General features: G+C 42.9%; 1 protein-coding gene and 2 long non-coding RNA genes across 4 annotated transcripts; 2 read left to right on the top strand and 1 right to left on the bottom strand.

The window, feature by feature from the left end:
* LOC109712234 (translation initiation factor IF-2-like) lies at nucleotides 1,220-2,886 on the top strand. The gene is made up of 2 exons (XM_020235730.1): nucleotides 1,220-1,253; nucleotides 2,033-2,886. Exons 1-2 carry the CDS (start codon nucleotides 1,220-1,222, stop codon nucleotides 2,884-2,886), a joined length of 888 nt encoding a protein of 295 aa, XP_020091319.1.
* On the top strand, nucleotides 11,904-14,855 carry LOC109706619. 2 transcript variants are annotated; one of them, XR_002215265.1, is made up of 7 exons: nucleotides 11,904-11,922; nucleotides 12,359-12,563; nucleotides 12,647-12,704; nucleotides 12,786-12,897; nucleotides 12,980-13,067; nucleotides 13,827-13,942; nucleotides 14,695-14,855. It is a non-coding gene; the product is annotated as an uncharacterized LOC109706619 (long non-coding RNA). The 2 variants fall into 2 exon arrangements; XR_002215264.1 differs by lacking the exon at nucleotides 11,904-11,922 and having other exon boundaries at nucleotides 12,281-12,563; nucleotides 14,695-14,854.
* Nucleotides 19,484-20,685, bottom strand: LOC109706628. The gene is made up of 3 exons (XR_002215274.1): nucleotides 20,618-20,685; nucleotides 20,440-20,541; nucleotides 19,484-19,518 (listed from the first exon to the last, which is right to left on the bottom strand). It is a non-coding gene; the product is annotated as an uncharacterized LOC109706628 (long non-coding RNA).

The raw sequence follows: 23,770 nt of genomic DNA, 5'->3' as shown, positions 1-23,770 counted from the left end.
GAGAAAAAAAATTGAGAAGAAATTGAAAGAGATGAAAAGTAGTAAGCGAGATAGTAAAGAAAAAATGATAAAAAATCTAGCAATCCATTAATTTTAATGTATGACTATATATATATATTCATACTCAAATTGGACAATTTTGTGTATGGCATTAGATCACATACCCTACTTTTGAAAGGAGAACTGTTAATTGCACTTAACCCTTATTAGGTGTTTTGTGATTCTCTCTTTTTTTATATTTCTACTTTTTTTAATTTTATATATATATTCAGACTCAAATAAAACATAACAATTTTGTGTACGGTATTAGATCTCATATCATGCTTTTAAAAGAAAAACTGTGAACTTCACTCAACACCTATTAGACATTTCATGGTTTTTTTTTTTTTTTTTTTTACTTTGCATTTTTAATCTTTTTTAGGTATTTTGCTATTCTCTTCGTTATTCTGTAGGATAGCTTTTCTTCTCTTTTTTTTTAATATAGAAACAACGTTTAAGTTATTCTTGCTCCAACTAGTCTTTCGCCTACATCGAATCGACACAGTGCTCTAAAATTGTAGTGATGTCGCTGAGATGGTCGCCGTAGCGCGTATCGCCAGTAGCGCGCCCCGGCCGCTCGAGCGCCCGCCGTTTTTGCATCGTTGAACGTAGTGCACCTCGACGCCTCCTCCGCCATCGAGTACCTCTCCAAATCTATCGTCGAATCGTTGGCTTCACAGAACCTTCGTTTCGTAAAGTCTCATTAAACACATCTAGTAATCCGGCCTCCGATACTCTTGCGTACTCACTAGCGAACGTTCTTACTCCCAATCTTTTCACAACCGCCCTTCAGTCCCCGCCCGGCGGGTCTTGGTATTCATCTTTTGGTCCACCGCCGCCTTGCAGTGACCCAACGCGAACATCGTACCCGCCTCTCCGCGACACAAACTAAACTCTTGCTTCCTAGATGCTTCAACTGTATGAGATCCATTTCAACGTGCAGCGACTCTCCGATTTTAGAGTGGCCTCCATCCTCGCAAACAATTGGTGGCAACGGAGCCCGTTTGCTACCGATAGGCTTCCAGCTCACTCTCTCTCCTCTCTCTCTCTCTCAACGCGTCGATCTCTCTCTCTCTCTATATACGATGATATACACATATAAGTCGTATACTATATCACAGTTATAATATAAATACCCCAACGGCAGAAATACTATTAATTAGAAGCAACCAAAGTATTGATGGCTATTAGGGTTTCTCATTACTTAGATGAAGGTTATGCTGATTAAATGAAAGGTATTCTCCTATATTGAGTGGTGGGTATGGTTGAATAATATGATCACTAAATGTGGGCATTAAAGAGTTTAAGATTAAAGGTGAAAAACTTGCAGCACAATGTTTAGGTTGGTTAATTGATAGTACAGCGTCTAGCAGGACTTCTCTCATGTCGGCTCTCTCTTCTTTACACACACACACCACCACACCACACAACACACACACTTCAAACTCGAATAAAGGACAGATTGCTTTGTGGATGGTATTACAGAATCTCACCTAGTGTAGAGGCCCGGCTTCGCGGCGACAACTTTATAATCACTGTTATTTACTGACTTCCCTTACGACAAGACCTTTTTTTATTATTTTATAACTCTGCACAATCTAATTCATCCAAATGGTTCATAACTCTCAAAAAATGTGAAGAGACAGAAAATTAAAAATTATTTAAATACGACCGGGACTAGACCCAAGAGGTTGTGAATTGAATGCGTCTTACTTTCTACAGTCGTACTGCATTAATAATTCACGTGTAATTATATACTGTTCGAACTCCTAATAATATTGGAATAAACGTGCTAAGTATAATTCCGTCAGACCTGCTACTTATTATACCGAGTTTAGCGTCTCAGAAAACGCGTTCAAAGTTTGAAGTCTATAAACACTTAATGACATAAACTACTTCACTGCTGTGGAAGACCGACCTCTAACGTTCCTGAAATTCTCACAATGCACCAAAGTTACACACTTTAAACATTCAACGTCATTTCTTTCCACAGTCAGTATCGTCGCCCTCTCCCTCGCGTCCTCTCCTCCACTCTTCTCCTTCTCCGTCTCGTCCCACACTGCCCTCTCCGTTGTCTCCTGGCCCCTCCCTCTCTCTCCCACCACCTCTTTCACCTTCTCCGCCACTCCTAGGTCGGGCCGGGAGACCATCCACCGGCCATCGCCGCCATCTCCCCCGCGTGATCTCTCTCCTCCCAGCAGCTGTTCTCGTCCTCTCTCGCCTCGGTCTCTTCCCTCATCTCGCGCCCTCTCCACCTCGTCCACACACACCACCCCTACCCCTCCGCGCCACCTTGCCCGGTGCGCGCCCGGCCGCACCCGAGCCTCCGACCCCGAGCACCACCGCTGCGACTCGACCTTCGCCCGGACGCACGCCACCGCCACACGCAGCAGCCCATCCACGCCGCGCGGGGCCGCGCGGGAGGCCCAGGAGAGAGGGGGGAGCGGGCAGGGGTACAGGCAAGGCGCCCGCGCGGCAGGCCGACAGGCCAGGCGTCGCTCAACTAAGCCTGCGGGCGGCGATCCCTCCGCCGCCCGCGCCGCCGCGCGCCCGCCCGCCGGCACGCCGAGCGCCCCCGAGCATCGCCACCCCGCCGGAGCCGCAGCCGTACCGGCCCCCCGCCCGCGGCTCGCGCTGCACGGAGACCGGACCGGGGAGGTGGGGGGGGCGGAACGAGGAGAGAGACGCGCGACAGGCGCAGAGAGCGGACTAAAGGGGGATGCAAGACGCTCGGCGGGAAGGGAGAAGACGAGAGAGAGAGGGAGAGAGCCTGCTGGGCGTGGAGAGAGGCGCGAGAGTGAGACGGCTGGGGGAGACGGGAAGCACAGAGAGGGAGCCAGAGAGTGAGAGAGAGAGAGCCGGTGGAGGGGGGGGGCTGCCATTGCGGAGCGCGCACCTCCCGCCGCGCCACGCAGAGAGAAAGAGAGAGAGAGAGAGAGGAGAGAGGAGAAGAGGTTGGAGGGAGTTGGAGGGCTAAGGAAGAGGGGGAAAGGAGTGAGAGATGGGGGGGCTATGGAGAGACGCAGAGAAAGAGAGTGAGCAGGGAACTGGGGGCATCGCCCCAGGGCACGAGGGGAGGCTAGGAAGAGATGCGACGAGAGACGGTGGCTCGGGGAGGAGGGCGGGGCGCATGTTGGCCAGGCCCCACCCCGCGCGCACCGACATGAGGCAGAGGCTCCTCTCTCTGTCCGATGTCTCTTTCATCCTCCATCTCCCCTCTCAAGTCACACTCTCGTCGACGTAGCGGTCGTCCTCCTCCATCCAGAACCGCAGGCATCTCATCTTCCCCTCGTCTTTCTCCCCTCTCTCTGTCGGCTGCATCTCTCGCCCAACCATCAACTCTCCTCACATCCTGCTACTGCTCTCCACCTCTCACCCTCCCGAGATGCTTCCGTCCTCCCTCATCTCAATCTCCCCCGGCACCCCGCCCCATTCGACCGGCACCGCGGCGCAGTCCCGGTCAGTACCCCACCCCCCACGCGGGTCGTCTCCGAGCACGTGCCACCCAGACGCCGTTGCCTCTCCTTCTCTCTCTAGTCCCCTGTTACCCAGCGCACCCATCATCGCTCCTCCACTCAGGCCCGGCGAGCCCCCCCGGCAAAAACCGCTCCCCCACACCGCGCGCGTACAACTTCTAAAGATCTATATAGTTAACTAGATAAGCCGCCTACTTTTGAAAGAAGAACTGTGAATTGTACTCAACCCTTATTAGGCATTTTGTGATTCTCTCTTTTTTTATATATTTCTAATTTTTTTTAATTTTCTATATATTTAGACTCGAGTATAACATGACAGTTTTGTATACGGTATTAGATCTCATATCATGCTTTTAAAAGAAAAACTGTGAACTGCACTCAACCCTTGTTAGGCATTTTATGGTTCTTTAGTTTTTTTTTTTTTTTTTTTTTTACTTTTTCATTTTTCGTTTTTAATCTCTTTAGGTATTTTCTTTTCTCTTTATTCTTCTCCCATAGCTTTTCTTTTTTTTTTCTTTATCTCTTTAATATTTTCTTTTCTGTTTTCTTTCCATTTTTTTTTTCTCTTTTTCTTTAACATGTTTTAAGGATTGTCTCTTCTCTATCTTTTTCTTTTTCTTTAACACGTTTTAAGGATTGTCTCTTCTCTATCTTTTTCTTTTTCTTTTTCTTTTTTCTTTTTCTAGAAACATCAGTTTTTGTTCTCTTTTGCGAGTTATTAAAACCCTTCCCGCATAGGACAATTATTAGGCTCATTGCTATAGCCCCAGTGTTACGGAATAGGTGACAAGATCTTAATCTCTCCCTCTCTCTTTCTCCTGTTTTTTTTTTTTTTAATTAAGTGCATTTCTACCTAATTGTTATTAAATAGCAAATAAAATTCAAATCTTTAAAATCATCTGTAGACTTGGCCAAATATAAAAAATTTCAAATCCTTTATAAGCACCATACTCAATTGAACAAGATATAGTAATATACTAATTAAAGTAATATTATCTGTACATTCAAAAGTAGATATGAATCTTATATATATTTTTTTATCTAAAGGCCAATAGTTTTAGAATAGTTTTATCACATTCTTATTTTCTTTAATACAAAATACTTGAGTGTGCAGTGACATTTCTCTATTTTTTTTAAGTAAGAGTCAACGCAACCATTTTTTTTTTTATAAAGCCCACTCATTTTTAAGATTCCATATTCTGTTACAAAGAGCAATATATGCTAGCTCTACATTTGGTAAATTACTAAAATTCAAAAAGAAAATTAAATCCTAAGGATAAGATTGCAATTTGTGGACTGAGAGTTGCTATTCTATAATTCTTTTTCAATTGTAAACTTAGCATTAATTTCTCACATAATAATAAATTAGTTCTTCAAATTTATAGGTGCTTCTGTTTTATCATTACCCGCTTTTTTTTTTTTTTTTTTTTTTTTTTTTTCTTTTTTTTCTTTTTTTTTTTAAACTGTGCTTACGATATTGCAATTTCAACTGCAGATTATCGTCATCAACTTAAGCAAAAGAAGCAACCAACACTATTCGACTGCTCAATGTATACATAATTCGGCTCACTGTTAAGTGCAAGTGCACGGTATATAAAAAGAGAGAGAGATAAGGATGGGGTTTGAGCCACCAGTTCCGCAACAGGACACGAACTGGGAGATCCGGGTGGCCGTGCAGGCCAGTCTGGCCCTCCAAGTGCTCCTCATCTTCTCCGCGCCGTTCCGCCGCACCTCCTTGTTAGGATTTGGTTAGATTTGTAGTTAAATCCTATTTGGATAAGAATTAATATTTAAATCTGTTTGAGATAAATTAAGATTTAAATATTAATTAGAGGATAAACCTAACTAGATTAGGATTAATATTTAAATCTATTAGAGATTGATTAAGATAGATTTAGATATTAATTGGAGTAGAAATCCTAAATATATTAGGATTGGGGTACGTTTTGGTGGAGCCTTATAAATAGCTCTTTGTGGGTTTGCTTTTTGAGGTGAGTACGGGAGAGAGAGAAAAGGCCTCTTGGGTGCCGTACCAGAGAGAGAAAAAGAGAGAGAGAGAGTTATTTAATTATGCTTTGAGTGCACCTAGTGCACGGGTGCATGTGAAGGATTGTCTTCTTTATGGGTTTATAGAAGACGAGAGAAGGGTAGAAGAGATTCAGAAAGAGGGCTCGGGTTGTAGCTACTCTGTGCAGAAGAGGAGTCAGGTGTAATCTTCTCTTATTTAATGAATCTTATTTTACCCGCATATTTTCTGTTTTGGTATTTCTCTCTTTTATGATTGTATCAGCTTTTGCTGAGGAGACGGGTTTATGGTAAAAACCCGATTTGACGCTTCCGTTGCGGAATCCCAACAATCGATACCGGATCCACAGCAGTCGGTATCGGAGCGGGTTGCGGATTCACGAGATCCGGTACCGGGGCGAGTACCGGATTCCCAACAAGTGGTATCAGAGCCGAAGGTTACCGATCTGCGGGAGAGATCGACGGAGATGGCCACGAAATTCGAAATCGAGAAGTTCGACGGCAAGAACAATTTCGGATTATGGCAAATTAAAGTACGAGCAATCCTCGTACAGCAAGAGTTAGACGAGACGTTGAACGGGAAGGAGGCAAAGCCGGCGGAGGTCACGGATGCGGCATGGACGAAGATGGAGCGGAAGGCGCTGAGTACGCTTCATCTATCATTAGCAGATGAGGTTCTTTACAATGTAGCCGGCGAGACGACACCGGCGAAATTGTGGAAGAAATTGGAAGATCTGTACATGACCAAATCCCTGACGAACAGATTGTATCTGAAGCAGCGACTGTTTACGTTGCGGATGCAAGAAGCGGCGAGCCTACATGATCATCTAAATGAGTTCAACAAGGTGGTGGCCCAGTTGACCAGCATCGGAGTCAATCTGGATGACGAAGACAAGGCGTTGATCCTACTATCTTCGCTACCGACGACATATGAGCATCTGGTGACCACGTTGCTTTATGGCAAGGAGTCCATAAGCGTGGAGGCGGTCACGGCGGCGCTTCTCTCGAACGAGATGCGGAAGATGACTCAGGAGTCCGGCACGCAAAGTCAGGATGTAGGACTGGTGGTGACTGCGAAGAAGGAGGCGAGAATATCGGCGACCGGATATCGACAGAAGAAACCGCTATCTGAGGTAGAATGCTTTTACTGTCACAGGAAGGGGCATATCAAGCGCAATTGTCGAAAACTTCAGGATGATCTGAAGGAGTTAAAGCGACAGAAGGAGCAAACTGTCGTGAACCAGGACGAGACGGTATCAGCGACGGCGCAGACAGCAGAGTCGGAGATGATCGATTCTGATGTGCTGTATGTGGCGACCGGAGGTGCGAAAATTTCGGACGATGCATTGGTGCTCGATTCGGCGTGTTCTTTTCACGTATGCCAGGAGAAGGAGTCTTTTGCCACCTATAAGGCGATCAAAGGTGGAAAGGCGCTGATGGGGAACGGGACAGCGTGCAAAGTATTGGGAGTCGGCATGGTGAAAATCCGAATGCACGATGGGGTCGTGAGGACGCTGACAGGTGTGCGGCACGTTCCTGGATTGAAGCGGAATTTGATCTCGTTAGGCGCATTGGACTCGAAGGGTTGCGATATTTCGGCTTCAGGTGGAGCTATGAGGGTCCGAAAATGAGATCGGGTCGTATGCGAAGCCAACAAGCGTGGGAACTTATACGTTTTGAACGGGAGCACAGTCAGAACGGGAGCGAAGACGGTGAGCTTGCATGGTGGAGCTTGCATGGTGAGCTCGACGTAGCGGCTGAAAATTACAAATCAAACCAAGGTGGAGAATGTTAGGATTTGGTTAGATTTGTAGTTAAATCCTATTTGGATAAGAATTAATATTTAAATCTGTTTGAGATAAATTAAGATTTAAATATTAATTAGAGGATAAACCTAACTAGATTAGGATTAATATTTAAATCTATTAGAGATTGATTAAAATAGATTTAGATATTAATTAAAGTAGAAATCCTAAATATACTAGAATTGGGTACATTCTAGTTGGAGCATTATAAATAATGCATTGGGTAAATTAATTTGGAGAAGCTGTGAGGGTGTACGGCAGGAGCTTGTGTGGTGCCGTACCCGAGAGAGAGAAAAAGAGAGAGAGAGAGTTATCCAATGTGTTGAGTGCACCTAGTGCACGGGTGCGCGTGGATGATTGTCTTCTTTGTGGAATTATAGAAGATGAGAGAAGGGTAGGAGAGATTCAGAAAGAGGGCTCGGATTGTAGCTACTCTGTGCAGAAGAGGAGTCAGGTGTAATCTTCTCTTATTTAATGAATCTTATTTTACCCGCATATTTTCTGTTTTGGTATTTCTCTCTTTTATGATTGTATCAGCTTTTGCTGAGGAGACGGGTTTATGGTAAAAACCCGATTTGACGTTTTCGTTGCGGAATCCCAACCATCGGTACCGAATCCACAGCAGTCGGTATCGGAGCGGGTTGCGGATTCACGAGATCCGGTACCGGGGCGAGTACCGGATTCCCAACACTCCTCCTCCGGCCTCATCCGCTTCGTCGTCTGGTCCAGCTACCTCCTCGCTGACTGGGTCGCCGACCTCGCCCTCGGCCTCCTTCTCAACTCCTTGGGCAACATCGCCCCCTCGACCACCACCGTCACGATGTCCCACGTCTCCCCCAAGCCCAATGTCAGCGGCGGCGGCGGCGACAGCGGCGGCAACAGCCCCGTCATCTTTGCCTTCTGGGCGCCGTTCCTCCTCCTCCACCTCGGCGGCCCTGACACCATCACCGCCTTCTCCATCGAGGACAACGAGCTCTGGCGCTGCCACCTCGTCGGCCTCCTCTTCGAGCTCTTCGCTGCCGCCACCGTCTTCCTCTGCTCCCTCCATCGCAACCCCTTCGTCCTCGCGTCCGTCTTCGTGTTCGTCGTCAGCGTCGTCAAGTACTCCGAGCGGACCTACTCCCTCTACCGCGGGAGCGCCGACGGCCTGTGCAAATCCATGCTCCCTGACCCCTACACGGGCATCAACTATGCCAAGATGATGGAGGAGTACAGCGCAAAAAAAAGGGCCGGCTTGCCCGTCGAGATCGACGTCCCGAAGGAGACCACTTCCGCCGAACCCAAGATCGGCCAAAAGCTCAAAAGAGGCGATCCTGTGGAATCCAACGCCTTCCGACTCTGCCAGACGTTCCAGTGCCTCTTCGCCGACCTCGTACTCAACTTCAACGAGTGCAAGGCGAGCATATATAGAGTTCTTCTTCCAGCTAGGCACAGCCGAAGAAGCCTTTGAGTTGATCGAGGTCGAGCTTGGCTTCATCTACGACATCATCTACACGAAGGCCGCCGTCGTGCACAGTTGGCTTGAGTACGCGCTCCGGCTGATCGGATCGGCATGCATCGCGGCTGCCTTCCTCGCATTATTCTTCGCCGACAAGCGCGGATTCACGTGCCTCGACGCCGCCATCACCTACGCGCTGCTGGCCGGCGCGGCCGTGCTCGACTTTGCGGCGCTCGTGATGCTTCTCTGCTCGGACTGGGCCCGCGTGTCTTTCGCGGACAAGTGGCTCTTCAAAGAGTGCTGCGCACGCATCAACAACTCGAGGTTCGGGCGGCGGCAGCAGAGGTTGGTGGAGGTTTCGCGGATGAGCCTCATCCGCTACTGCCTTGACGAGCCGAACAAGGATGGGGCCGGGGTGCGGAAGTGGGTGGCTAGTCGGCGCGTGAGACGGCTCGCTTCGTCAGCCGGCACGTGAGCCGAACAAAGATGAAGCCATAGACAAGACTCTCTTCGTGACGAGCAGCGAGGTGACGCCAGAGATGAAGGAGTTCATATTCGACAAGTTGAAGAAGGCCGCTTCAGAGGGGAGCGAGGACGGGATGGTCGAGATGGAGTTCATATTCAAAGAGTTGAAGGAGGCGGCTAGAGAGAGACGCGGATACGTGACGGACGAGATGGAGCTCATATTCGACAAGTTGAAGGTGGCGGCTAGAGAGATGCGCTGTTACGGTGATGGGCCACCAACAAATACTTTTATATACTTGTTATGGTATACAGAGATCTCCACAAAAAATAAAATAGAAAAAACGAGAGAGGAAAAAGACAAATTAAAGAATCTGGTACGTTGTCATGGAAGCAAAACAAAATAACTTTATTGAAGAAAATAACTCATCACCATATGCAACCTTCGGCGAGCGCTAATTAATTATGTGGACTTCCGGCTTCATTAACCAAATAATTCCGGCATATCTATTTATAACTAATTACATAAAATTCTATTCTGAATCGATTTCAACTAAACCATAATCTAAATAATAACCGAATATATCTTAATCATAACCGAATATAATAATAGATAACATCAAATAATTTAATCCTAATCTCATTAGCATTATCTTTAACAGGCGCGGAAACGTGATGGACAAGTTGGAGTTCATAATCGACAAGTTGGAGGCGGCGGCTGGAGAGAGCCGCAGGGACGTGACGGACGAGATGACAGAGTTCATAATCCACACAAGTTGGAGGAGGCGGCTGGAGAGAGCCACAGGGACGTGAAGGTCGAGATAGAGTTCATAATCAACAAGTTGAAGAAGGCGGCTAGAGAGAGGAGCGAGCGCGACTGGCACAGGAAGATTGAGGTGTTGGAGGGAAGAGGCGTTGGGGCGCTGAAGATGCTGGGGCTCACGCTAGCTCGACTGGAAGCTCATGAAGTCCGTGGAGGTTGGCTTTGACCAGAGTCTCCTCCAGTGGCACATCGCCACCGACCTATGCTACCACCACGATTACAAGCGTACTGATCAAGTACGAACTCTATCATATATAAGTAACTTAGTTAATTTTGTTTCCTCTTAATATTGTTTTGGTATAAGATCTAACATGCCTTCAAAAATTAAAATATATATATATATATATATATATATATACACATTTCTCACAAATCAAAATATTTTTATTAATTTTTTAATTTTTTAAATATACCTCTAGTGCTAAAATTTATTAATAGAATTTGTGATTTAGAATGATATTTTGGGAACACAGATAAATTTAAAAATTTTTAAATAATAGTAAAGAATATATAAACAAAAGCTTCTATTTTTTTTATGAGCAATATTATCCATACACCAACTGATCCAATAGTTATAATTTCTTTACTAGTTATGACTGATAAAAAAAAAAATCCACCTATAGAAATGATGAGGTATGAGATTTATATCTTAAAATGGGTGTATGAGTAGTAGTTATCTTCTCTTATAAGTAAAATTAAAGATGTATATATTTTTTTACTGTGGTTTAGCTTATTTTATTTGTCATTCTGTGGTTCAAAAGGTTGAACTTTAATAACATATAGTTTAACTCATTTTTACTTTGTTTATCTTATGTTTCAAAGAGTTGTACTTAAGTATTTTGTGGTTACTAAAAAAAGTTATTTTGCTACTCTACTTGACAGTTAATTTTTTAAATAAAAATTAAAAATGATCCAGTAACTAATAGCCTTAGCAAGAATATTATCAGAGACAATATGAGGAGACAGAGAAGCAGCGGAGGATCAGCGTGGCACTGTCGGTGTAATATATGGTATCTTGGAGTTGCGATGTCAACTTTGATCCCCTAGATCAAAGTGAGGATGGAGCTAGTTGGACATTTTCCCTGAGTGATTTTGGACGCGTAAGAATAAATTCTAGAGATAAATAAGTGTTTCGGCACAAATTGGACGCGAAACGAAATGTAAAGAAAATTGTCAGATTCCGACGTTAACTTTGATTAAGAGAATTAAAGTGAGCAAAGTATTATAATTTGATGTGAGATACCATTTGATTGGACTTAAGGGTGTAAGATATAAGTCTGGAATGACTCGTGTTGGAATCGGAGCGAAAACAGAAGAATTGAAATTTTCTGTAAAGAATGGGAATGAGAAATTAGCAAAAAAATGCACAGTGTCAGAAAATTATGAAAATTGGAGGATATGTCAGGAATATGTTCGTGAGGCTAGATTTGAAGTTTCAGATTATTCTGACACCCGTAGAGAGAGAAATTGAGTCCGAAAGTTATCCGATCAAGATTTCAGTTCGGTACAGTTCGCATGACCAAATGGGGTCGGAACTGAAATGTTAAAATTTCTTTTGACTTGTTAAGTAAAACCGAACATGCCTGTCAAATTTGAGCTCAATCGGACTTTTAGAAGGGCCTGCGAAAGGTATCTAATCCGTGCGACTAAACGGAATAAGTCGAGGGGCATTATGGTAATTACGCATAGTTAGTGGAATTCCACTAACCAGCAGGAGACCTCAGCCATCCTTATCCTCTGCCCTTCCCTTCCATACGTAGAGAGAGAGAAAGAGAAAAGAGAGAGGGAAAGAGAAGAGAAGAAGAAGAAGAAGAAGAAGAAGAAGAAGAAGAAGTAGAAGAAAAAGAGGGAAAGGTGAGAATTCGAGTTTTTAATCCTCTCCCCGTCATCCTTTTTCCCTGCTGCTGAAAACAGCAGCAGCAGCAGCAAGAGCTGCTGCTGCAAGCTAGAGCAGCAGCAGCAGCAGCCCTTGCTGCTGCTGTGAGCAGGAACAGCAGCAGCAGCAGTAGCATGAGTAGCTGCTGCAGCAGCAACAGCAGCAGCAGTGGCACCAGCATTAGCTGAGCAGCAGCAGCTCAGCTGCTGTCAGCAGCTCAGCTGCTGTCAGCAGCAGCAGCTCAGCTGCTGTCAGCAGCAGCAGCAGCCCAGCTGCAGAGAAAAAAAAAGAAAGAAAGAAAGAAAAAAGGAAAAGCAAGAAAGAAAAGAGAGAAAAGAAAAGGGAATGAAATGAAAGTTGAATTGCATAGAAACGGGTTTAATGAATTTTGACCCCGGTAATGCACTTTTGCAGGATAAAAGTCCTAACGCGAAATTGACCGCGTACAAACCTAATTGAGGGTAAAACAAACGCGTTGGCGAAGTCGGTTCGGCAATCCGTCGAGCCTACGCGAAGATATCGCCAAAAAACATTTTCGGCTACAATTGTCGCGAGCGCGGGTCGCGGTTCTCGAGAAAGTGCGGGAAGTGGATTTCTCACGTTCAGGTATCAGATAAAGGTAAGTTGAGTTCATATCTAATTATAATTGAGTTGACTACCTTAAAGAAGAGTTAGATGCTGAAATTCTTGCTGTTGATGCAGCCGAAATACAAGTGTGGACTGATTGTGCAGTGAGCAAGCAGTTTAGCATCTGATTAAGGTAATCTTGTTCTAATACTTGATTAGGATCAAGTAGATTGCTTTAGAGAGGATACTTACCTGAACATTATACTGTTAGTAGTGGCCGAAATGATGAGGAGGGCCATTTGAAGCTGTGAACTAGTTGATCCAGCATCTAATGAAGAAGAGGATCAGTTCATGCAGTGAACAAGTTTATTCAACATCAACTTACAGTAAGTCCATTTCAGATTGGATTATAGCTAAGTTGGTCACTTTAGAATGGATCCATTTAAGAATTAGTTGCTGAAAATTCAGAGTTGAAGCTGAAGTTGCAATCCTTGTGGAACTTGGTGAATTGCTGAAGCAGGGAGCCAGAAATCAGCAAAGGAAATCTGAATTTGAGGTAATCGATGTAAACTTCAGCTAAGAAATAATTACAGCTATACAGAGATTAAGTTTAAAGGATTAGAATGCTGAAATTTCAGAATTGGTGCAGCCTTTGCTGTCCAAACTGTGAAGTTGGTTGAAGTTGATCCTTCGAGTGAGTTCTTGATGCATTAGCTGAAGCTTTTGCAATTGTGAGCTGAAAAGAAGCCTGAAGGAGAGCTTCAAATTAAGATATGATGTGTGGAATTAAAGCTGAAAATGAGCACCTGAATTGGTGCTGAATTTGTGATGCTCCAATGCAGAATTTCAGCATTGGAGACTATTAATGTTGAGGCTGAGAAGGCACCAATTCAGCAATAAATCGAGATAAGCATGATTCAAGTTGAACTAAGGTTCAATTAATTGTAACAGAGGTATGTTACTTAGGAATTTTATGATGAATTGAGCTAAGATAAGCCTAAAGCAGCATTGCTCAGCTTCTAGTTGAGTACTATAAACCTGGCTGGTGCCTTATATTTATGTTCATACCTAGAGAGGATTAGTAAAGGAGAGATGTAATGCTGAAAGTGGCAGCATAAGGGATAGATTTAAGCTTAATGTTGAAATCAGCATTAAGCTGGTATAAAGGTGTATGTTGGTAATGGATACCCACAAGCAAATTAGAATTGAAATGCTAACTTGTAAAATATGAGAATATGATCCTAGTTTAACCTCTTTTATTACTTTATAAATGAAAGTTAAACTTGCCCAAAAGTCTAAATTGACTTTCCGACAGGTCGACGACACGTTACTTACAGTAGAGACCGTTCTAGTTCTATTTGCACAGAGTCACGAGAGATAGTTGTCGACACTTTTCGAGACATTGATCTTGGTCGATTGACACCACTACAGGTGGGTGGTGCTATCCGAAGTCTTTGAATCACCTTTTATGTCTATGATAATTCATTGAGCATATTTATATTTATAGTCATGCATTATAGGGTATTTGGTATTGTGCAAATGAAAGTGTGAATTCCTATCAACAGCGAGAATTGTGAACCTTAGAATGTGAACATAGAACCCTATGAATGTATGGACTATAACAATAGTGAACTTGGTGACTTCTAACTAGAGATTGGGTTAGCATCGAGGAATGAAATTGCAACTAGCATAAAGAGCTAGTTAGAGTTAAAGTGTAACATTGTCTGTTGTTGAATCCTCTAAAGGAGGATCAGATCATACTCACATAGTCTGTTTTGAGCTTGGTGGTGGTCGCTCCACCCAAGCAGTGCACTTCGGAGGTGGTCACTTGATGGGCTAAAGTATTTGCCCTTGGACTAAAGTATCTGTCCAGCAGACGGTCTCGTCGGGAGGCAGCTTAGGGCCCGCCAGGGATTGAGTTGGTGAGTTACAGTTAACCAAATGGTTAGCTAGATTGATTGAGTATTGGTACATTACAGCATGCATGCATATTTACAGTTTTCATATATATCGTTCTTTCAGCTTTGTACAGGCATTGTAGTAGTTACATATTATAGTTGGTTACTATCTGTTTACTTCTTTTGCCTACATATGCCTGAATAGACCTAGTGGGTGAGTCGGCGAGGTCGGCAGCCGAACCCACTGGGAACTTTCTTGTAGTTCTCACACCACTAACCATACAGGTTCCAATGCGAGCGTTGTGGCCGAGGATCGAGGTAAGAGCCCAGCATCCTAGCTAGCTGACACCAGAGTTATAGTTATTTAACATTTTGAGTTCATGTATCATCTATTTTGATGTACAGAGACATGTAAATGAATGTATATAAAGCATGTAATAACTAAATGTTTTAGTTATGTAAAGTTTTAAATTACAGTGGATTTCATGTTTAGTTAGACTTACTATCACTTGTGTTGTTGCTTGTCTTCGTGCAAGCCATGTATATTGAAATGTGTCCTGGGAATTGTTTATTTCTTTATACATATATTCGTTGTTGTTGAGCCTTAGGCGAACAGAGGAGGTGCTGTTCGTTCGGCGTCTATGTACGGGCCCGGATCGACCAAATTGGCGATTGCGAGACGTGACAGTCGGAGTACCTGGTGTACCTGTTGGTGATGCGGTCGGCAATGCTGCCAATGGCGGCGGGCCTCAGGCTGCTATCATACCACGACACGTGTGCGGAGGCCCGCCGGTTATTCGCCATGGGCGAATGGCAGTAGCTGACCCCGGAGCAGAAGCGCGAGTGCCTCCTCCAAGTGAAGATCTACGTGCCGCCGGCCGCTGTGAACGGAGACCGCAGTAAGTCGGTGCTGTTCAACGCGTGCATCCTGTCGAAGAAGCTGGGGCCGATGGGGGAGAGGAAGTGGGAGGTGATGTCGGCGGTGTGGGCGGAGATGCTGGCGTACACGGCGTGCCACTGCCAGGCGAGGGAGCACGCGCGGCAGCTGAGCCACGGAGGGGAGCTCATCACCGTTGTCTGGCTCCTCATGGAGCACCTCGGCCTGGGAAGGCTCTACCAGATCCAAGCCGGCGATGCACGCGCCAAGCTCATCGTCCTCGCGCGACAAGTAACTGCATTTGGTAGACCCCAACTTTTACTATGAAGTGCATGTGGCTTTGAATCTATTGTCTTCAAAAATAGGCTTATTATACAGGAGAAATGTTTGATGTATCACAATATCTGTACCCTATAATATTATTGATGTGTTGAAATGCATATCGTTCCCGAATGTGGAATGTTTAGAATTTAGGATTTAGATTAATAATGGTGCTTAGAGTTTAGCAAATGGCCTTTGGAGTTTAGTAATGATGTTTATAGAGCATAATAACAATAATAATAATAATAATAATAATAATAATAATAAAAATAATGCAATATCACCAACAACATTGTGTGGAACGGGAAAAGGAGTCCCGGTAGTAGTGCTTATTATGACAAAAAATGAGAAATGGTTTCGTTTGCCCACTTTGGGGTACTCCAACTACGTACCCTGTTGTTGTGTTGGCGAACACGTACGTGTGAAGAAATTAGGGCCTAGAATTTAGAGTATAATGATGGTATTTTGAATTTAATATTAATATTTGGAATTTAGTAATTAATATTTAAAATATTATAATAATATTAGCATGTCATTAACATTCTTCTAAAAACCATCACCCATTTTTTTACTCCCCGTCTCAACTTAATATTCTTCTACATAAAGGAAAAAAAAAATTTAAAGAATGTTACTCCAGCACCTTAGATGTCTATCAAATGCACGCTTTAGTTAGAATTTTTTTGTTAATTTTAACGTCGGTCGAAATATCATATTTTTAAGCTTATTTAGGCTCTTTCATGCACCCCTTCAAGTATGAAAATCAAAGTGGAATCATTTGAAAACATTCAAGTGTGAGAATTTAAGTTTTTTATATATATATATATATATATATATATATATATATAGAGAGAGAGAGAGAGAGAGAGAGAGAGAGAGTATACTATCGGTAGTATGGAGGTTTTCGTGCTATCAAGTTGTTTTCAATGTTACGGATTCCAAATCGATAATCGACTACGTTAGACTTGATTTATACTATTAAAAGTATTTGGAAACTAAATTTCATAATTTTTCGGCATCATTGGCTAGTGATCAAAAGGTCTTAAAATTGATAATTTTAACTGTAGATGTGATACGTTTGTGAATTTAACGGTATAAAATAATCCAAATCTGATGAAATTTTAAAATTTATTTTTTTCACTATTTAGAGTAAGATCAGTACCACTGATCTTATATTTAAATTTTTTATCATCATTTTTTATGAGATTTTTATTTTTAGCCGTTCATTTTTAGACTACTTGATTGATAGATAAATGTCACGCCCTGGATTACTCGTTTTTCCGGGCTCGCTAACAGACCCGCCGTATATATAGATATTTTTCCTGTATACGAAGCGAAAAGTAGAAATACCTGTAATCATATAATACTACAAATAGTAGTATAGAGCAGCAAGGAAAAATAAACCAAATATATAAACTGTGGTTCAATACATACATGTCATCCACGGTATACAAATACTCGCACTAGCGAGAAACAACAACTGTATGTAAAAATCCAAAAACTACAACTACCGGTAGCTGGTGCTCCTCTAGCTTTGCGACTCGACTGGAAGGGCTCTAACTCGCAACACACTTGCCACGATCAAGATCAGCAACAGTAGCAGTCGAAGACGACGGCTCTGCAAAAACAGTGGTAACAACTGGGCGTGAAGAATACTGTAAAAACATAGTAGTCCTCAGCGGGTACCGCCCTCAAAACTCATCGCGTTCACCCACTTAATTCTACAGGGATTATATATAGTATATATAAGATATATATATATGTATATATATATATATATATTATATATATATATATATATGTATACTATATATATATTAGTTCGACTATTATACTCATAGGGTGCTGTTTCGCCTAACTTTAAAAAGTCATTTCGGGTATGAAAAGTGATTTTTCGGCCTCAAAAAAGTGTCGCGCAACCTTATATTTTTAAATCTATATTCGTCGTTTAAATTAAGAAAACATGCTTTTGAAAGGCCTCAGAATCAGGAGTAGAAAAAACTACTTCTTAAAATCTAATTCTGCATTTTGAACCCAAACTTCAATTTTATATTTTATTTCAATATCATATTAAATTTAAATTTAAACTTAAATTTAAATTTGTCAAATTTATTTTGAATTTTAAATTAACTTCTTAAATCTTAAAATTTGAAAAATAGATTTTCAAATTTTAAAATTTACACATTAATTTTAAAATTTCAAATATCAAATTTTATTAGATTTAATTTCAAATCTTCAAATTGAAATTTCCAACAATTACAGATAACAATTTCAACAATTTGACATTTTAGGATTTTAAAATATAAATATTAAAAAATTTAAAAGGTTGAAATTTTTAAATTACAAGTATTTCATCTTCACAATTAATACAATTTCACAAATTTCTAAAATTTCAAAATTTAAATTATAAAATTCAAATTTCTATAATTTTAAATATTCAAATTTTAAATTTTAAAATTTAAATTCCATATTCATTCTTTAAAAATTTAAATTTTCATATTTTAACATTTTACATAATTATGAAAATGTTAAAAATATAAAATTAATAATATTGATATTGCAATTATAATTTAAAATATTAAAACTTTGAAAATCTCTAAAAAATTTTAAATCTATATTTTTTAAAATATTAAATCTAATATCTCGCTAAATTTTCCATAAATATTCTATATGTTTTAAATTTATAACATTTTAATACCTTTAAAAACTATCAAATTCTCAATTCCTTCAAACTTTTAAACTTCAATTTTTAACATTTTTAAAATTTTAAGTTTTGAAATTCAAAATCTAACAATTTATATTTTAAAATTTTAAAATTTAAAATTATTTTTTAAATTAAAATATCAAATTTTAAATTTTGTACAATTTTGAAATTTAAAAATTTTAATTTTAATTAAAATTAAAATTTAGATTTTAAATTATTTTAAAACAAAATTTAATAAAAATATTAATTTATGCAAATATTAAGAAAAAATTTCTAAATAGCTTTTCAAAATCATTTCAGAAAAATCGCTTTTATCTAAACTCAGCAAAACGCTCTACTGCTTTTAACAAAAATCACTTCTCTAAACCAAAATCACTTTTTCAGAAATTACTTTTTTAGAAGCTAGGCCAAACGGGCCCTAGATCATAATTAACAGAGTGGATCGTCGATTCAAAAGCTCCATCATCAAAAACAATTATGAATATGAAGTGGTCTATATTCATAAGAGTATAGTAGCCCTGCTCTATATATATATATATATATAGATAGAGAGGGAGAAAGATGAAGTGGTCTTGAGCTTTGGATAGGATTGGCTTCAGTATTAGTGACTGGTCGACATCTCTGGAGAGTGTCAGACTGAGTCGGAGTCAATTCTGCACGAATTAGATGCAGAATTGGACTCGGCGCATTCAAATAAGCAAAACTGGAGTTTTGCCAGATTCGGGCGCCCAGAACATGGTTTAGGTCGCCCAGAACTGAGTCTTGAATTTAACTGAAACTGGAAGCCAATTCGGATCCTATGTTTCGGGCGCCCAGAAGTGGGTTCGAAAATTCTACATCGTAAATATCGTGTCACGCCCCGGATTACACGTTCCCCGGGCACGCCGACAAATCCGCCGTATACAAAGAAATTTTCCCTGTATACGAAGCGATAGCTGTACCTGTAAATCAAACACTACTACGAACAGTAGTAGAGAGCTGCTAGAGAAAACAGAAGCTAAATAAAACAGAGTTTCATATACATAGTTCAGATCCAAAATACAGAGCTACTCGCACTGGCGAGTAAAGTCAACTATGTACATAAACTCGAAACAAAACATCTACCTGCAGTAGGGCACCTCTAGCTCAGCACGTCGGGTAGGGCTCTAACTCGCGACGCCCTTGCCTCGATCCTGGTCCGCAGACGGTGCAGCAGCCGAAACCTGTGGCTCTGCAAAAACATAGGTAACAACTGGGCGTGAGAACTACTGTAAAAACAAGTAGTCCTCAGTGGGTACCGCCCAAAACAACATCGGTCACCCACTAAGTCTACAGAAGGGAGCAAGGATAGAAGGAAAGCAGGAAGCATACTCTACCGCTATCATCCACTACACTATCATGCTCTACACTAACCAACTGTAGGAAATGTCAAATCTGACCCAATCCAATCGGGACTGTAGACATACCCGTCCCCGGGACTGTGAACACACCCGTCCCTGCCCCGTTGCGACTATCGGGCTCTATCCACACTAACTGGTCCGTGGAGAGCAAGTCCAACTGGCATGAGCGACACCAACGCAAAAGCACAAGCCTGACTCCGGAGTGGCACTCGTGGGCGCTACCCAACCGAGTATGCAGCGTATCTCTGTCGAGCTCAATCAGGCTCCAACTAGCCAAAGTCAAGTAATCGACTCAAACTGGTCTAACAACCAACAGGTAACGTGCCCTCGGCACAATCTGACGCCAAAAAGGCGATACGGGTCCACCGTCAACTCTGACGGCACCCAACAGTCCGGAACAACCTGAACGACCCTGTAAAAATCCACTCGGCGAACCAGCACGAGTGTAAATACATTCTAAACTACCTGGAGTACTCGTCTCGAAGAAACTGCGACAGTACAATTTTCTGACGGCTCCTAGAGCTAAATCAGGTAGTTAAAACTGGTGACAGGTCCAAATCGCAAGTTTTCTCCTAATTCAATTTCCAAGTCCAACATGTAGAAACTATTTAATTTAAATATGCCATGCTCCAAATTCAGAATTACCAACAATAATTAAATCCACGAATTCGAGCTAGAAAAGGCTATAGCAACAATCAACATTTATACATGTCGACGATTAGAACTTAGGAGTCAAAACCGATGTAACCCACCTCGCACGCTAATCCCAGGCAGCGGAATACTCCCCTCAGCTGCAACACCACCTGCTGGGTTGACTGAAAACGTCCGATTCTCGCAATCGAGCTGATTCCAAGCTAAACAATTAAGGATCCTCAATTCAGTCCAGAAAATTACAGCAGCTGAGTAGAAACGGGATTCGACCGAGCTAACCTTCACCAGAAATTGCAAGTGAGGGCTCTGTGGAAACCTCTCGAAGTCTAGAATCCAATGAACCAAGTTTCGTCGCGATCCGACGCTCCTACGCGGAGAACGAGCTGAAATACGAACAGTCGACGGCGGATTTCAGCAAAACAGCTACAAACCGAGTAGAAAATAGTAATACTTGCCCAAAATCCAGAAAAGACGCCGAATCACCCACCTCGACAGCGTCGAACCTCGGCGCGACGTCAAGAACAGTGAAGACGCTCCCTCGCCCGGCCTCCTCGCAAAGCTCCGGCAGCAAGTGCGCTCGAACGGTTCGCGGCACGACGTCGGCGACGAAATCAACCGGCTTCTTCCCTACCTTCAGCCGAGAGAGAGAGAGATGGTGAAGAGCAACAGGAAGCCCCCCCCTCTCTCTCTACACGAAGCTATAAAGAGAGAGAGAGAGCTGTTGATACAAACGAGGTGAAAATTTACTCAAATGCCCCCTCACCTACCCTGGTGTAAGGGTACACGGGATCGCGTACCGGTACAGGAGCCAACCCGAGAGCAACCCGCGCGCGGCCCAGTGCAGTGTACCGGTACACCTTGATGGCTGTACCGGTACAGCAAGCTGAAAAACTGCTATTTGCAGATTTTCTTCGCTGAAAGCTGCCCTCGCGTCGCACGGAGTCCGTTTTGCGTCTATTTGGCGCCAACGCGACTCAGACCTGTCCCGACACTCTACAGAGCTGTCGACAAGCCTCCAGAGCTGAACACCAGGGATCTCACATATCGCTTGCTTCGACGCGTGGCAGGGTGTAGGTGAGTTCCGTCGGAGCCGTTTACGGGCGCAGCAGACCGCGAGCGGAGAGTCCGAGGAGCATGAAGTGTGCAGTCAGGATGTTCTGGTCGCCTAGAACATGGTTCCGGGCGCCCAGAAACGCCCGATTCTGCAAGAACACTGGATAGCAGCTGTTTCTCTTGGGGCTTATTTTATCCCTCCAGTAGCCTATTAATACCTGGTATGCGTCCCCTTTGAGCTCTTTTACCTGTTCTTCACAGAGAACTTAGATTTTGCTCTCTAATCCCTCCAATCTTTCCAATTTGCATCAAGATCCACATCTCCAAGAATTTCAAGGTGCTGATTCTGCAGTTCTTCAGCGACAACCTCCACTGTTTTGGCTTGTGCGCGACGTAGGAAAGTCGGATTTCGACGAAACTTGGTTTGCTGGATTCTAGACTTCCAGAGGAATCCACGAAGACCTGAATTTAGATTTTAGATGAGGTTAGCTTGGTTGAACTGAGGTTTTTCTGGACTGCTGTTGACTTTGAGCTGAAATTGGGATTTTGAGCTTTTCTTGATGCTATCTTTGTAGGTAGTGGGATTTTGGACCTGAGATTGATCACCTATCAGTATTTACTGGATTTGGAACTGTCCTCGCCCGAATTGGAGATCGTTAGGTGAGTTTTGACATTGGAGTTGAGAAATCCAAGCTTAAGTGCTGAAATTGGAATTATTTTAGTGGATTTTAGTAAATTGATGTTTAGATCCTGACTGTGGATCTTTGCTGGTTGAAAGCAGGTGCGTTTGGTTCCGACAGAGTGTTCCGTAGCTGAGTGACCTTCTTGCTGCCAGAAAATTGCTCTCAAGGTGGGTGTATTATCGGTTTCGCTCCTAAGTGCATGTTTAGTCAACGTGTATAGTTCGGTCGGTTCTTGTATATCATGCTTAAATTCATCAATTAGCATCTTGACTGAAATATGAATGTAGAAGCATGCTGAAATGAACATTTATATTATACATGTTGGACTTGGAATTTGACTTAGGAGAAAACCTGCGTTTTGACCCGTCATATGCTTGAACTACCAGATTTAGCTCTAGGAGTCGTGGTTCGATTGTATCGTTGTAGTATCAGTGCGATAGATACCTGGGGTAGTTTAGAAGGCATTTACGCTCGTGCTGGGGTGCCGAGCTTATTTTTCAGCAGAGTCTAGGCTGTTTCGGATTGTTGGGTGCCGCCCAGGTTGGCGGTGGACCCAGATTCTTGGTTTTGGTCCCAGATTGTGCCGAGGGCACGTGGGTTTGGTTTGTAAACCTGTTTTGACCTGTTTACATGACTTTGGCTAGTTGGAGCCTGATTGAGCTCGACAGAGATACGCTGCATACTCGGTTGGATAGCTCCCACGAGTGCCACGCCGGAGACGGGCTTTGTGCTTTCGCGTTGGTGTCGCTCATGCCGGTTGGACTTGCTCTTCACGGACTAGTAGTGTGGAGGTAGCTGGATAGTCACAACTGGGCAGGGACGGGTGTGTTCACCGTCCCAGGGACGGGTATGCCTACAGTCCCGATTGGATTGGGTCAGATTTGACATTTCCTACAGATGGTTAGTTAGAATAGGATAGTATAGTGGCATATAGCTGTAGAGTAGATCAGATTTCTTTTACTATTGCTGTTTTTTTCTGTAGACTTAGTGGGTGAACCGATGTGTTGAGGGTGGTACCCACTGAGGACTACTTGTTTTACAGTAGTTCTCACGCCCTGTTGTTTCATCTTTTTGCAGAACCATCGTCTTCGGCTCCTGCTATTGCTGATCAGGATCGAGGCAAGGGCATCGCGAGTTAGAGCCCTACCTGTCGAGCCGAGCTAGAGGTGCCCTTCTGCAGGTAGTTGTTTTGTTGGAGTTCATGTACATACCTATCTTTAACTCGCTAGTGCGAATAGTTTTGTATCTTGAATTTCGGTGTATGTATATAGAACTCGGTTTGGTTTTCTTCTGATTCTTCTAGCAGCTCTATACTACTGTTTGTAGTATTGTATGATTTACAGGTACAGCTATCGCTTCGTATACAGAAAAAATTTCTTTGTATACGGCGGATGTAGTATCCTAATATATATATATATATATGCCACGTGCCCCCCTCTCCCCATGCATGCTGATTTAACCGAGGATGCAACCACCACCACCACCTCTTTAATTAAATTTCATTGTCTCTCCGTAATTCTTTGGAGCCGTACGCAAGGAGGAGGGAGCTCGGGTGGAGGTTTCGCCGTCGACGTCGCGCCGCGGAGTCGTTCGAGCGTACGTTCGCCGCCGTTGTGTCGCAAGGAGGCCGGGCGAGGGAGTATTTTCGCTGTTCTCGACGTCACGCCGGCGCTGGAATCGCTGTAGAGGTGGGTAT

This window comes from Ananas comosus, linkage group 1 (genome assembly GCF_001540865.1).
Source record: "Ananas comosus cultivar F153 linkage group 1, ASM154086v1, whole genome shotgun sequence".
Taxonomy (NCBI): Eukaryota; Viridiplantae; Streptophyta; class Magnoliopsida; order Poales; family Bromeliaceae; genus Ananas; species Ananas comosus.
The sequence above is the reverse complement of the archived record's forward strand: the minus strand, read 5'-3'. Positions and strand labels throughout refer to the sequence as shown.

Bases quoted from the DNA above. Each gene is read 5' to 3' on its own strand.
- LOC109712234 (XM_020235730.1), top strand. From the start codon at position 1,220: ATGGCTATTAGGGTTTCTCATTACTTAGATGAAG. The intron at 1,254-2,032 runs GTTATGCTGATT...TTCTTTCCACAG, and splicing joins TTCTCATTACTTAGATGAAG to TCAGTATCGTCGCCCTCTCC.